General features: G+C 34.3%; 1 protein-coding gene across 2 annotated transcripts in view; it reads left to right on the plus strand.

Moving 5' to 3' along the window:
- MAN2A1 (mannosidase alpha class 2A member 1) overlaps positions 1-16,263 on the plus strand; it is a 181,998-nt gene that overhangs the window by 67,986 nt on the left and 97,749 nt on the right. For both annotated transcript variants that reach the window (XM_074199950.1, XM_074199951.1), the window contains exons 5-7: positions 4,378-4,505; positions 10,593-10,766; positions 11,517-11,703. In XM_074199950.1, coding sequence (XP_074056051.1) covers positions 4,378-4,505; positions 10,593-10,766; positions 11,517-11,703 — 489 coding nt within the window. The remainder of the gene's footprint in view (positions 1-4,377; positions 4,506-10,592; positions 10,767-11,516; positions 11,704-16,263) is intronic.

A 16,263-nucleotide genomic window follows, 5' to 3' on the forward strand; every position in this document is an offset into this window, starting at 1 on the left:
CCTTTTTTTGCAAGGCAAATGGGGTTAAGTGGCTTGCCCAAGGCCACACAGCTAGGTAATTATTAAGTGTCTGAGACCGCATTTGAACCCAGGTACTCCTGACTCCAGGGCCGGTGCTTTATCCACTACACCACCTAGCTGCCCCTTGAATCATTGTTTTTTTCTGGGAATATCTAAGTCATTCTCTCTCTCTCTCTCTCTCTCTCTCTCTCTCTCTCTCTCTCTCTCTCTCTCTCTCTCTCTCTTTTAGAATTTTGCAAGGCAGTGGGGTTAAATGGCTTGCCCAAGGCCACACAGCTAGGTAATTATTAGGTGTCTGAGGCTGGATTTGAAGTCAGGTACTCCTGCTGGTGCTCTATCCACTGTGCCACCTAGCTACCCCCAAGTTATTCATTTTTGATCATTATACAGTGTTTATGTTACTATGTACAGTGTTCTATTGATTCTACTCAGTTATTCATGTAAGTCTTTCCAGGTTTTTCTGAAATTAAACTTCTTGTAATTTCTTGAAGCATAATAGCATTCCATCAGAATAATATACAACTTTTTCATCAAATCTCTAATTTTTGAACATCTCCATTTCAAGTTCTTTCTAATAATAAAAAGAGTTACTATAGATATTTTTGTGCAAGTTTGTCATTTCCCCACTTTTTTGGATTTGAGATATTGACTTAGCAGTGGTAATGCTGGATTAAGTGGTACACACAGTTTGATTCCTCTTTGGGCATTTCCAAATTGTTTTTCAGAAGATTGGATCAGTTCACTACTCCACCAACAATGTATCATTGTCCCAGTTTTGCCACATCATTTTCCTTTTCTCATGTGAGTTAATCAGAGAGGTGTGAGATGGTACCTCAGTTGTTTTAACTTGAATTGTTCATATTACTAGTGATTTAGAACTGTTTCATATGATTTATAGATAGCTTTGATTTTTTTCGTCTGAAAACTGCCCTTTTATATCCATCCTTTCACCACTTCTTAATTGGGGAGTGACTTGTATTATAAATTTGACTCATTTCTCTCTATATTTTAGAACTGAAGTCTTTACCTGAAGAACTGACTGTTAAAATTGTTTTCTAGCTTTCTTCTTTCCCTGTAATCTTGGTTGCATTGGTTTTGTTTGTGTAAAATTATAGTGTAAGATGTAGGTATATTCCTGGTTTCTGCCTTTCTGTTTTCTGGTTTGCCCAGCAGTTTTTGTCAAATATAGTAAAGTCTTGTCCTATAAGCTGGAATTTTTGGATTTATCAAACACAAGATTACTATGGTCATTGACTTGTGTGTAGTGCAAATATTCTATTACACTCATCCACTGCTCTATTTCTTAGCTAGTTCCAAACAGTTTTGATGACTACTGTTTTATAATATAGTTTTAGACCTGATAAAGGAAGTCTATCTTCCTTCACATTTTTTTTTCTTTAACTCCCTTTATATTCTTGATCTTTGTTCTAGCACATGAATTTTGTTATTTTTTTTTTCTAGTTCTATAAAGTAAATTTTTGGTAGCTTGGTATGATACTGAATAAGTAAGTTAATTTAGGTAGAATTGTCATTTTTTATTATATTGGCTGAGCCTTATCAGAGTTATTGATTTTTTCTAGTTTTTTAACCAAATTAGCCATTGATTTATCTATATTATTGGTTTTTTATAAAACCTGCTCCTAGTTTTATTAACTCAGTAGTTTCCTTATTTTCAGTTTTATTACTCTCACTTTTGATTTTCAAGATATCTAATTTGTTACTCAGGGATTTTTAACTTAACTTTTTAATTGCATGCCCAATCCATTGACCTGGTTTTCTCTGTTTTATTGGTGGTATGTTATCTCATTATTGTCATTCTCTTTACTGAAAATGTAGAATGTTTCAGTTTTCTTGTTGATTGTGTAATTTTCCAATTAATTTTTAATCTATCTTTCTATTTTTATTGAATGTAATTTTTATTGTATGATGATCTGAAAAAGTTGCATTTCATATTTTTGCCTTTATTTTAATACATGGTTAGTTTTTATATAGGTATCATGCATTAATAAGAAAAAAGCTATATTTTTTTATTTTCCATTTAGTTTGCTCCAGAGGTCTGTCATATCCTGAGTTTTCAAAAATTCTTTTCATCTGTTTAACTTCTTGTTCATTTTGTGGAAGATTTAGCTAGTTCTAAAAACAGAAAATTAAAGTCTTCCACTTGTATAATTTTACTATTTTCTCCTGTAACTCTTTTTAAGAATTTGGATGGGGGTAGCTGGGTGGCACAGTGGAATGAGCACCAGCCCTAGAGTCAGGAGGACTTGAGTTCAAATTTGGGCTCAGACACTTAATAATTACCTAGCCTAAGTGACCTTGTGCAAGTCATTTAACCCCACTGCCTTGCAAAAACAAACAGACAAAAAAGGAATTTGGATGCTATATATCACTTGGTCTTTGTGTGTGTGTGTGTGTGTGTGTGTGTGTATGTTTAGTACTGATGTTAATTCACTGTCTGTGATACTTCTTAGCAAGCTGTAGTTTTTATCCTTTTAAATTTAGATCTGTTTTTGCTTTAGCTTTGTTTGGGATTATGGTTGCTTTCCCTCATTTTTTAAATTCAGCTGAAGCACAAATGATTGCCAGATTCTGGTTTTTAATCCAATTTGCTGTTTCCCTTTTATTGGTGAGTTCATCCCATTCACGATCACAATTATCATTATTAATTATATTTTCCTAAATCTTATTTTTCTTCTGTTTATCCTTCTATTTCCTTTTTCATCCTTTCCCTCCTCACTAGTGTTTTGCTTCTGACCACCTTCTTCCCCAATCTGTTGTACCTTCTGTCAGTCTCTCTTCCCTTTCTGTCATTTTTTTAACCCTTTGCCCTTCTACTTCTCTATATAAGATAGATTTCTATAACCTTTTGATTATGTATTATCCTCATTTTGAACCACTTCTGCTGACAGTTAAAATTTAAGTGATGCCTGTCGTGGCCCCCATCTTGCTCCTCCAGTGCAATAGATCTTTTTGTTTTTACCTTGTGTGATAATTTCCCCCTCTCCTCCTTTTGCTCCTAGTGTTATTCTTTCTCATCCTTTAATTTTCTTTCTTGTGTGTGTGTGTATGTATATGATATAATTCCATCAGTCACCTCATACCCATACCCTCTGCAAACCTCCAACTGCACTAATACAATTCATTATTTGTGGTACCTTTACATATAATGTTTTCCTGTTTATTTTTTTAATGAAATCTATTTTTTTTCTGTATCATGATGGCTATTCTTTTATTTAGTGGGAGCATATAGATTTAGTTCTATCTCTTTGTTTTAAGTCTATTTGTATCTTTTGTAGGTTTTTTTTTTGGTAGGTGTGCTTTTAAAAAAAAACTTTTTAAAATGTTTTTTGTTTTATTAAAGCTTTCTCAGTTATGTAAAAATTTTTCCTCAATAAATTAAAAAAAATTGAGTTCAGTCTGATAATGGATTATGTGTGTGAAGTCATAGAAAATTTATTTCCATATTAGCCATGTAAAAGGAAACACTAAATAATACAAAAAAATTAAGATAGTAAAAAATTATGCTTCCTTCTTCATTCAGAGTTTAACAGTTCTCTTGATAGTATTTTTCATCATGAGATTCTTCAGAATTGGCTTGGATCGCTTTCTTGATCAAAGTAGCTAAGTCTTACACAGTTGATCCAGACAGGTGTATTATTTGTAAATATATTGCTAACATATTGGCTATTGCTTTCTAATATGCTCTTCAGAAAGATCAGTTCAACCTATTTCCAGGTGTAGTTGTGATCCTTAATTGGTAATTTTTCTTCCATTGTATTATATTCTACTTTTTTTCTTTCATTACTTCTTTACAGTGAAGAGGGTGATCAAAGAGGAGTGTGCTCAGCTTGCTGCATTCTGCTTATGTTCTTCCTTATGTTCTTCTCTTTCTCCTGTACCCTTTAATCTCCCCTTTATTCTTATCAACCTTGTCTCTGCATCTTAAGGATCTCTGGGCATTAGCATCAGCCTTACCTCTATATTCCATAGACTCTGGCATTGTTACCTGAGACTGAACAACTTAAGGTTTCTTAAACCTTTCCGTCTCAATGGTTAAATTTATTTTTATGTATTGACTCTCCCAATTAGGGTGAGTTCTTTGAGATCAAATTTTTTTTCTTCTATATTTCTAATTTTTTCTGTATACACGTTTGATATTTTATTCTTTTTGTTCTCTATATTCCCATTTTTTCACTCTATATTCCAGTCTTATTCTGTTGAAAGTCTTTAATAAAGACTTTTTTTCATTGATTTGTTATTTCAACTGGAAAGTAAGGAAACTGTAAAAACAATATCTCATCAGAAATATTGAATTCTGAAACTTTTTAATGCAAACTTTGTTTTTTTGTTTCCTAGTTTAATAGCTAATGGACAGCTGGAAATTGTGACAGGTGGATGGGTCATGCCTGATGAAGCTTCTGCTCATTATTTTGCATTAATTGATCAACTTATTGAAGGACATCAATGGCTAGAGAGAAACTTAGGTAGGAACTTGATTTTTTTCCTCATTAATTTTTTGTATTGCTTTATGGACAGAATTATAAATCTCTAAAAACCTTGGAAGAATCTTTCTTCAAGTTGAGTTGTGGAAATTGAAGAAATTGAAATATCACTTTGTATACTTTAAGCATGGAAATAACAAAACTTGCTTTGTTTAATTAAATTTCATGATTAAGAAACATCTTAAAGTAATTTTAAAAGCTAAGATAAAAAAGTCATACTGCTTCCCCCCCCCCTAAAGATTTTAGAATCATAAAATCATAGACTGGAGATAGAAAAAAATCTAAAGGAAAATAAAATAATTCCTTGTTATTGATTTCTTGTTTATCTCCAAACTTTATATTCATTCATTTAATTCATCTTCAATTTTTGTTTCGTTGTATTCTGTGTTCTAAAACAGCTTATACTAAAAGTGATAAATGGTTGTAGGAAATAACTTCACTGCCAGCTATAAAATTTGGTATAGAAGTTTAACAGATATAAATAATTGTTAGAGGAAGACACAAAAGTCTAAAGACTTTCTCAGTTAATAAATTCTTGTTTTCCTTATCAAAGAGAAAGAAGGTCAAAATTACACTGATTTAGAATATTTTGCAAAATTACCCTATATATTGAGTAGTAGAGGAAGGGAAAAAATTTAAAGGAAGCTTGGTAAGAATATCAAATAACAAAATTTATTTTTGAGAACATTTCAGGAAGAAATGTGAAAAAGGTCAAGTATACCAAAAAAATGGAAAAGATCTTGAATGATTTTTGTGACAATTTTTTTTAGTATAAATTTAATCTTCTATAAAATGAGTTGGAGAATGAAATGGCCAATCATTCCAGTAGCTTTGCCAAGAGGAGCCCAATGAGGTCACAAAGAGTCAGACATTGAAAACAACTGAATAACAACTAAATTACTATCCTGTTTGTACTTCTAAATTGGTGGTTAGATTTCTGTCACTTCAGTTTTTGTTTATATGGGTTATAACTATCAATAATAACTATTAAATTAAAATAGATAAATGTGTAAAATATGAAATAATTTAAAATGACAATAAAAGTCCTTTTCATAGTTACATAAATTAAGAAAGCATTTATGATTTTCAAAATAAAAATTAGTGGGCAGAATGGTATTGTTTTGCATATATTTGCAAATCCCATCAATCTCTAAATTTAGTGGATTTTCATATCTGGTTCTACATTCAGTCTATTGTAGTATGTTGTTTTATTTGAGATATAAAGAAATCTGGTTGTACACAGGTATGGAGTTGGGAAAAGGAGTAGTATTTTGAGAGACAAGTGACATCTTTGTCTTGATTTTTTTTGTTTGTTTTCTGCAAGGCAATGGGGTTAAGTGACTTGCCCGAGGTCACAAAGCTAAGTAATTAAATGTCTGAGGTCAAATTTGAGCACAAGTCCTCCTGATACAAGGACCCCCATCTTGGTCTTAGGAAAATAGTTTTTATCAATGGATCCCCTGAAAGGGGTCTTTGTAATCCATGGTTTACATTCAGAGAATACTTTTAGATGAAGTTGAAATGGTACTAAAGAAAACAAAGATAAGAAAATCATGTAATTATCAAATCATCTTATTACATCATCATTGAATTATGTACCTATTCTCTCATCTATATAAATTTTAATTTAAAACTTATTATTTTTTTTTGCAAGGCAATGGGGTTAAGTGACTTGCCCAAGGTCACAGAGCCAGGTAATTATTAAGTGTCTGAGGCCAGATTTGAACTCAGGTACTCCTGACTCCAGAGCTGGTGCTCTATCCACTATGCCACCTAGCCTCCCCCAAAACTTATTTATTTTATCAGTTTACTTTAAAAATTTTGAGTTCCAAATTCTCTCCCTCTCCCCCCCCCACTGAGAAGGCTAACAATTTAAAACATGTCCATAATAGTGATGTTGTAAAAGAAAAGAAACCCCCCCTCCCTCTAGAAAATAAAAAAATTTTGAAAAAATATGCTTTGATCTGCATTCAGACACCATTAGTTCCTTGTATAGATGCATAATCTTCTATCACAAGTCCTTCAGAGTTTGCCTTGGTCACTGTATTCCTGAGAACAGTCATATTCCTCAGAGTTGATTTACATGAATTGGGTAGACTAAGATCTTCCTTGATTATTAGAATGGAACAGGCAGATATTCTTATGCAATATTTTTTAGTAGATGACATTTTCTCCATCTTAAAAATCTTTTCTACTGACTGAAAAACTGTAGAGATCTACTTTTATTTGTTAATTATAACATATTTGATTTGGAAGATGCAAAATGCTTTTTTATGATTCTCCTTGAATAAGGTGTCACTAATATATATCAAAATTATATTTCTTTAAAAGCTAGAAATAGATATTCTTGATAATAATATCTACCAATGTATAAAATAGTGATACATGTCAAAAATGTTCCCTACTTATGTTTGAGATTCAACACATTTACCATATGGAAAAGAGATTCAGTATAGATATTAAGTCTTCAAGATAATCTGTTTTGTGGATGATCTTGTGTTTGTTGTATCAAGTTCAGAGAAGCTGCAAATAATTTTAGATCAAATCACACTAGAGTGCTATCTACAAAGGAAAAGCCTAGTGTTGAGAATAAGATAAGTATTTGGATGAACAGTTCATTTTGTGTGTGTGTGTGTGTGTGTGTGTGCGTACATGCATGCTATAAATGAACAAAGAAATGTGCCCAGAATTAAATACAAAGAAAGAGGACTAGATTACCTTTAGGATATTATATAGGAAAATTTTACTGAAATGATTCTAAACTGATAGTCTTCTATTGATGTTGCATAGAATAGAAGTCACAAGGAATTCAAGCTGAAGATTACCCAGAGAGCAGGTAGCAATATATTACGAACAAAAATATATGAAAAAAGTAGTATTGTCAAAGAAATTTGTGACTGAAAAAACGAACTAAGCACAGGATGAAAGTAGATAATAGATAGAGAGCTTACTGACTCCACTGATTGCAAAGTCAAGAGAAAGATGGCACCAGCATGTTGGGTGAATTTTTCTGTGGTTAATTATGGGAGAAGATGAATAAGAGTTGTGCTGAATAGGCAGACTTGGATATACTATAGTCTTTAAGCTACATTGTTGCAATAGATACTTTGATGAGATTGCAGGACTTGGAGTATCTGAGTACATGTTATTTTGCTTCAATCAGTTAACAAATACTTAAAAGTGCTTTCCGTGAACTAGACACTGTTAAGCACTTTGAATTTAAGACAGGCAAAAACACATGCCTTCTCCTCAATGAGAGCTCATGATCTAAAGGAGAAGAAGAATGATATATACAATTGTGAACATTATTATTGGTAGATGGAAGGCAGTTTCACAATAAAGGAAGACTTTAGTATAGAAATGTTTCCTACAGAAGGTTATATTTGAGCTCAGTCTTGAAGGAAACCAAATAAGTGAGATTGAGTTAGAGGTTGGGGAAGAGCTTTACAAACATATGAAGCAGCCAAGAAATAGACTTTCAGAAAGAGAGGGACGGTCTTATTTGAGGAGATGGATTGTAGATTATGTGGAGGGAAAGAGTATGAAGATAGGAAGGGATAAGGTTGTGAAGAGTTTTAAGTAGTAAATAAGAATTAACATTTGATTCTGAAGGTAATGGAGGGAGTGATTGGTCTTATTTAACTAAGTTCTTGTCCTAGTGGCTAGACTGTGGTCTTGTACAATGAGTCCTGAAAGTCTTGGTCTTAAGTTTAAGGTAGTTTAAAACATCATTGACTCTTGGAGACTGATATAGAGCAGTCAGAAAAACCTAGAGGAAAAAAAATTATTAAGGAGAAGAGAATGATCAACAGTATCAGTATTTTAGAGTTAAATAATGAGAGGAGGGAGCGGCTAGGTTGCACAGTGGATAGAGCAACAGCCCTGGAGTCAGGAGTACCTGAGTTCAAATCCAGCCTCAGACACTTAATAATTACCTAGCTGTGTGGCCTTGGGCAAGCCACTTAACCCCAATTGCCTTGCAAAAACCTAAAAAAAAAAAAGATAATGAGAGGAAGGAAAACTAGCTCTATATAACTTTTTGAAGGTGTTAATCCACAAAGGTCAAGAAAAATAAGGAAAAATTAGCCATTCCATCATTGCTGAGTGTCCTCATTAGGTTGCTGCTTCCTATTATGATCCGGAAGAGACAAGAATCTTAAAGGACCCTGTTCCCAAAGACCAAGACCATTTATTCCTCCAACAATGTTCTGTGGATCAGATCAGATGAGTCCGAGGAGGGATTTCTCTCTTTACTCTTTTAGTGTTGCCACTACATGTAACCTGAGAGCTGCATGGTAAGACCAGTTTTATAAAGCTGGTACAATTCATAATCTCATAAGTCAGCTAGGTGGCACAATGGATAGTACACCGGCCCTGGAGTCAGGAGGACCTGAGTTCAAATTTATCCTCAGATACTTTATAATTACCTATCTTAGTGACCTTGGGCAAGTCACTTAACCTCATTGCCTTGCAAAAAAAACCCCAAGAAACAAAAGAAATCTCAAGGTGGCTAGGTGGTACAATGGATAGAACACTGACGTTGGAGTCAGGAGGATGGAGTTCAAATGCAACCTCTATCACTAGACTTTTATTAACTCTGTGACCTTGGGCAAGTCACTTAACCCTGATTGTTTCACATACAGCATCATCTCTGGTTGACTTTATTCATATCTGGTCACTGTACCCAAATTGTTCCAGAGGAGAAAGTGAGGTTGGTGACTAGCACAGCCCCCTCCCCCCCCCAGCTCAAATCCAATTCATGTACTTGTCATGGCATCACCTCCCTGATATCATGATATTCTTTGAAATGAAGGACAAACGTTATTAATATAAGGCAGCTAGATTGTACAATAGATTGACTACCAGACCTGCACTCAGGAAAATTCATCTTCCTGAGTTCACATCCAGCCTCTAACACTAGCTTTCTGACCCTGTACAAGTCACTTAATCCTGCTTGCCTCAGTTACTCATCTGTAAAATGAGTTTACCAAGCAAAGGACAAATTACTATTGTATCTTTGCCAATTGTATTCATGAAGAGTAGGACATGACTGAAATAACTAAAAAAAAACCCCAAAACATCTTAAAAGTCCATGAGAATGTAGCAAAGGGAAAAACAAAGCAACTTCTACCCTCAAAGGGGGCAGAGAGACACTTTTCCTCTGCGGAAGAAAGACAGCATACACATCTATAATCTTTTATGTGTTTTGTTGCATGTAATATTCTGTCTTTAGAATCTTCATCTTTGTAACATAGTCTAAATATCTCCAGATGCTGCTGTTGCCTCTTATGATTTAGTTGTGCCATTTACTCTTGTTGGTAACCTGATCAAGTTACCTGTGTTTTATGAACTGAAAAATGAAAGGATTGGACCTTAATACCTCTAAAATTCTTTCAGCTCTAAATCTGTGATCCTACAGTCATGTTTAGTCCTTACAAGTATATTGTTACTGATAAAACATTGCTCTCTCTTAGTAATTTTGTGTACTACAAAAATATTTCTTTGTGGATTAGTGAATATTTCACATATGATAGAGGAATACATTATTTAGAAAATTTACTAAAATAAGATCAAGTGTATTAAACTTTTTTCAGCTAAAGTCTTTTAGTTTGGGGCATCTAAGTGGAGAAAGGTTGACTTCAAGGATTTTATTCCATTGCTGTTATTTAAAAGTGAGTTTCTCAACTATGAAATGTAAATAAAGGAGCCCAAGAATGGCAGGGAGAAGGCAGAAATAGAACAAAATTCATTTTCTAGTCTAAAGGTTGTTTTCTGTAGAAAACTGATTAATTTCAATAATTATTATTCCGACTCAACACTGTGCTTTGATTGCTTTAACTTTTCTTATTAGAAAATGGAAAAGTAGTCAGGGGATGGGGGTGGTTGAGCAAGGGAAAGAGATTATATGGATTAGTTCATCTCTTTTATGCAGAATTAAATTGATGACTTTCTGACACTGTGATGTTATAGTTCTTAAGCCCACATATGTTTCAAATAATACTATATACTCTACCTAATTTATCATTGCTTTTGGAAAATATTAATTAAATTGTTTCTTTTTTTCGATAGGAGTGAAACCTAGGGCAGGCTGGGCTGTTGATCCATTTGGACATTCACCAACAATGACATATCTTCTGAAACGTGCTGGATTTTCCAATATGCTTATCCAGAGAGTTCATTATGCAATTAAAAAATACTTTGCAGCCACAAAGTCACTAGAATTTTATTGGAGACAAAATTGGGGTATGTACAGTTATCAAAGATGAAGATTCCCCTTTATCAACCAGATAAAATAATGTTATATTTGAAATGTAAATAACACTGAACAATATTTCTCAAGTTTCTTTTTAATTTAACTTTTATTTAGTGGATTAAAAGCAGTCATTCAAAAATAAAAGTTAAAATATGCCCATGTAACCATATCTGTTGATAATACCTGATATTGTGATCCTTCGAGACACTTTTAAAATTGATTATAGATTTGGGATAGTAATATATAATAAGCTTAACATCTTTACTATGTAAATAGGGATAATATCTACAAATAAATGTATAAACTGTTAATAAAATCAAATATTATCTTGTTTTGAACTGTTTTCATTGAATATTTGTTGCTTTTAATTTCTTGGAAATTATAGGCTTTAAAAATTATAATTGTTATTTGGTTTCCAAATGCCAATACATCAAACTTATTGTCTTACATAGACCCTGAAATGGTTTGCAATTCTACAAAGTTTTCCTACTCTTTGTTCTAACTAAAAAATCTCATCTCTTATGGGTTCTTGCTTTTTTGTGTCTTTATTGGTTAGCACAATTACTAGTATATAATGGTTGCTTAGGAAATATTTATTGACTAACTATACCTCTGAAAGTTGTTCCATTAGTTCCATGCCTCTCCTAAGCACCTCCCCCACCAAAAACAAAAAAAAGGAAAACTTTTAGAGAACTTTGGTGGAATGTTGTTAATGATATTTATTATATTCTTAATTTTAGATTTGGGATCCAGTACAGATGTATTTTGCCATATGATGCCATTTTATAGTTATGATATCCCTCACACTTGTGGTCCTGATCCTAAAATATGTTGCCAGTTTGACTTTAAAAGACTTCCTGGAGGTAGAATCAGCTGTCCCTGGAGAGTTCCTCCAGAAGCAATACATCAAGGAAATGTCAATTACAGGTATTCTTAAATTTTGCTAATGTTAGCATTCTTTTTCTTTCATAAATGTTTTCTGCACAACTGTTTAATGTTACATTAAGATATTAATGGAAACGGATTAAAACATCTCTTTAGTTCATATATAGAACCAATAGATCCAGTTTTATAGAGGATGTATAATGTTGATTCTTTCTTATCCCTTTCTCCCTCAGTGGCTTCTGCTATATAAGAATCACTTGGGGCGGCTAGGTGGCATAGTGGATAAAGCACCGGCCTTGGAGTCAGGAGTACCTGGGTTCAAATCTGGTCTCAGACACTTAATAATTACCTAGCTGTGTGGCCTTGGGAAAGCCATTTAACCCCATTTGCCTTGCTAAAAAAAAAAAATCACTCTGTGTATGTGTGTGTGTGTGTGTGTGTGTGTTTGTTTGTGTGTGTTTGTGTGTGTGTGTGTACTTTGATAATTTAGCTTAATTCTTCACAAAACTGATAAAAGATAATTACCAAAAAATACACTTTTGCATTTGAAAATGTTAATTGCTTAGTTATTATTGGGTTAATTAATTATTTTTACTATTTTTACTCTTAAAAGTGATACCAGAGAGCCCGAGGTAGTGTCTCAAAAGACTTAGTGCAGTTTGAAGGTTTCAGAGCTTAATCTTAACTTAAACTCTTAAGCTTAAGTTCTAGTAGTTTTAAACTACTTAAGACTTTTGGGATACTCTTATATACCACACAATTCTTTATACTGTCTTTTCTAAGTTGAAAAAAATGTAGGTGTGTTTATATTTAATAAACATTTTATCCTTCATATGTATGATTAATGTTACTGTTTTAAAAAGATCATGTCAGTAAAGAATCTCATTATAATTGAATGTATAATACTGAATTTCTTTTCATTTTAATACTTGTTAGATTGTTGGACTCAGTAATAGGATATATACTATTTTTGTGTTCCAGTTTTCAGCATTTGGTTGAGTCCTTTGCACCTATTATCCATTTAAATTTCTATTGAATTGATTGCCTTTATTATAAGTAAAGTATATAAATAATTATGTATAGATAAGCTATATATAGGATAAATAGGGACTAATCAACAGAGAGAAGAAGGATTAGAAGTAAGAGGGATTTAGGAAAGATTTCTTATAGAAGATGAAATTTTATTTTGAACTTGAAGGAAAGCCAGGAAGGGGAGATGAGGAGGGAAAACATTTCATGCATGAATGACAGCCAGTGAAAATATCCAGTCAGAAGTTCAAGCATCTTGGGTTAAGTAACAGGAAGTAAGCTATTGTTAATGAGAGAGACAGACAGAGAGACAGAAAGACAGACACAGACAGACACAGAGATGGACATGAGAGAGAGAGAGAGAGAGAGAGAGAGAGAGAGAGAGATGAATGAGAGAGAGAGAGAGACATGAGACAGATGGACGAGGGGGGGACATGAGAGAGAGAGAGATATACATGAGAGAGAGAGGAACATGAGAGAGAGATGGACATGTGAGAGAGAGAGAGAGAGAGACAGACAGAGACAGAGACATGAGACAGACGGACGAGAGAGGGGGACACGAGAGAGATAGAGAGAGACGGACATGAGGGGGGACATGAGAGAGAGAGAGAGAGAGAGAGAGAGAGAGACATGAGAGAGACATGAGAGAGACATGAGAGAGACGGACAGGCATGAGAGAGAGAGAGACAGACAGACACAAATGAGACACTGACAAACACAAATGAGAGAGGCAGACAGACAGACATGAGAGAGAGACACACACACAGGTGAGAGAGAGAGACAGACTCTATTGGAATAGTTCAGATGTGAAGTGATATGGGCCTGCATTGGGGAATGGCAGTTTCAAAGGAGAGAAGAGGGGGGGTATTGCATTTCAAAGATGAAACTGGTAGGCCTTGGCAATAGATGTGAATGGGGGAGTGAAAGATAGTGGGGTGTCCAGGATCCCTAGATCACAAGCCTGAGGGACTGGGTGGATGATGTTGTAGGAAGAGGATGGCGTTCTATCCCGGGTGCCACCTAACTGTCCCATTCAGGCATATGTGTGTGAACGAAATGGAACTGTCAGAATGAAATATTTCTTAATTTAGAGGAGAGGTCTCTCTGCCCTGTGGTTTAAAAGGAAGAGAGAGCCTTAGGGAAAGAGGGTCCTGAAGAAGTGTCAGTTTCAGGGCTGAATTGATCTTACAGACTGCTGCCCCTTGCTTCACTCTTTTCCTGCCTTATCTATAGACCCTTAAGAAGGAAGAGGAGTAGTGAAGCCAGGACTTCCACCCGAAGTTTGTGCCTCCCATCTTCTGCTGTACTTGCCTTCAGTTGATAGTTGGCATTCCTGAGGAAGAGGGACTCCCTCCACTCTTGTCGAACATTCTCATACCTGAGTCATGCCTTTACATCTCACTTGTTCTGAAACTGATAGATAATATTGCAAACCCCATTTTTACACTGCTTCCCTTGGTAAACACCCAATTCCTCATTACCATCCCCCTCAACCCTCTCACCCCAAAATTTCAACCAAACACCACCCAACCTTTTCCCTTGTATTCTATAGGTAACAAACTTCTCTTCATCCTAAATTTTTTCTTCTCCAACTCCTTCCATCTGCTAGTTATTACTGAAATCTCTCTCTCTCCCCAGATGACACATATCTCCCTGGACACTCTAGATTAGATAGATTTGCATGGTAACACTTCTTCCAGGTTCTTTTACCTGTTAACCTAAGTAACATTTTCTCCTTTGACATTCATGTTGTTCATATCTACTTCATAATCTAAATCTCAGTAGCTTTTGTGACAGTAATTTAGGGGCACTCCTCTTCTTTCCTCAATGAGTTTAATATATATCTAATAATTTTTCTTCCCTCTTAAACTTTTGCCCTCATATTAGGGGCATCCTAATGATTCACTTTCTCATACTACTTAACTTCCTATGAGCTACACTTCCACCTTATCTCTGCCATACATAAAGATGAATATGCCCTTGATCTTGCCATTATCCACAGATAGACCATTTCAAGAATTCTAAGATCCCCTTATCCAACAATAATCTACTGGCTTTATACTTCTCCTTTTACCTTCCCTTACAGAATCTTCCTCTTTGAATGCACCATGTCCTCTAATCCCTTAATCCTTCAGTTCTCTTCCAAGCCATCTTCACTGTATTGTCCACTCTGTCCCCTTTTCTTTACCTTGGCCTTTTTGTGAACCAATTCAATTTAGCACTGTTCTCTTGAATCATTATCCGCTTATCATATCATTGATTTTTAAAAAAAAATTATTTAAATTGGGGTTAAGTGACTTGTCCAAGGTCACACGGGCAATTATTAAGTGTCTGAGGTCAGATTTGAACTCAGATCTTCCTGACTCCAGGGCTGGTGCTCTATCCATTGCACTTCCTAGCTGCCCCCATATCATTGATTTTTGGTAATGATGTAGTGACTGATCACATCTTTGATCCAGAGGAAAATCCTCTTACTTGAAACTCCAAGGCAAGTAGTTTATCTTTCCATGACTCTTCTTTACACGTAATTTTTATTGCATTATGGTCTGAGAATTATGCATTTATTATTTCTGCCTTTATGTATTTGATTATAAGATTTTTATATCCTAATACATGGTCAGTTTTAGTATAGGTGCCATGTACTGTCAGAAAAATGGGCATATTCTTTTCTATCCCCATTAAATTTTCTCTGGAGGTGTATCATATATAAGTTTTCTAAGATTTCATTCACCTTCATAACTTCTTGTTTATTTTGTGGTTAGATTTATCTAGTTCTGAGTGAGGGAGAATGAGGTTTCCCATTATTAAAGTTTTCTGTCTATGACTCCTTGTAATTCACTCAGCTTTTACTCTAGCAATTTGGTTTTGTCATTATGTGCATACATGTTTAGTAATGATCTAGCTTTATTACCAGTGGTGCCTTTATAAGAAGATGTAGTTTTCCTTCCTTATCCCTTTCAGTGAGATTGATTTTTGCTTTTACTTTTATCTAAGATCAGGATCACTACCCCTGACTTTTTTACTTCAGCTGAAGCATAATATATTTTGCTCCATCCTTTTACCCTTACCCTGTATGCATCTCTCTCTCTGTTTCAAATGTGTTTCTTGTAAACAATATATTGTAGGATTCTGGTTTTTAATCCATTCTGCTATTTGCTTCCATTTTATGGAATAGTTCATCCTATTCACACTTACAGTTAAGATTACTAATTCTATTTTTCCCCATATATATTTTTCTCTTTCCGTTCTTCCTCCTCCTCACTAAAATTTTATTCCCTTTCTCCTTTAAACTTTTCTTTTAAAATTTAACTTTCAGTTTATTTTCACTTATACTTTCCCTTTCCCTTTTAAGTGTTATATCTTCCCCTTTTGTGTTGTATATAATTTGATGGTCTCAACTAATGTTTGTTATGTTTTTTTTTCCTTTCCTTTTCATTTACCTTTTTATGCAACTCTTGAATTATGTATTTGGTGATTGAATTCTCTGTTCAGTTCTGGTCTTTGTGTCAGGAAATTCTGGAAGTCTTCTCTTTAGTTGAACATCCAACGTTTTCCCTGACAGCCTATGCTGAA

The sequence above is a fragment of the Macrotis lagotis genome, chromosome X (genome assembly GCF_037893015.1).
Source record: "Macrotis lagotis isolate mMagLag1 chromosome X, bilby.v1.9.chrom.fasta, whole genome shotgun sequence".
Taxonomy (NCBI): Eukaryota; Metazoa; Chordata; class Mammalia; order Peramelemorphia; family Peramelidae; genus Macrotis; species Macrotis lagotis.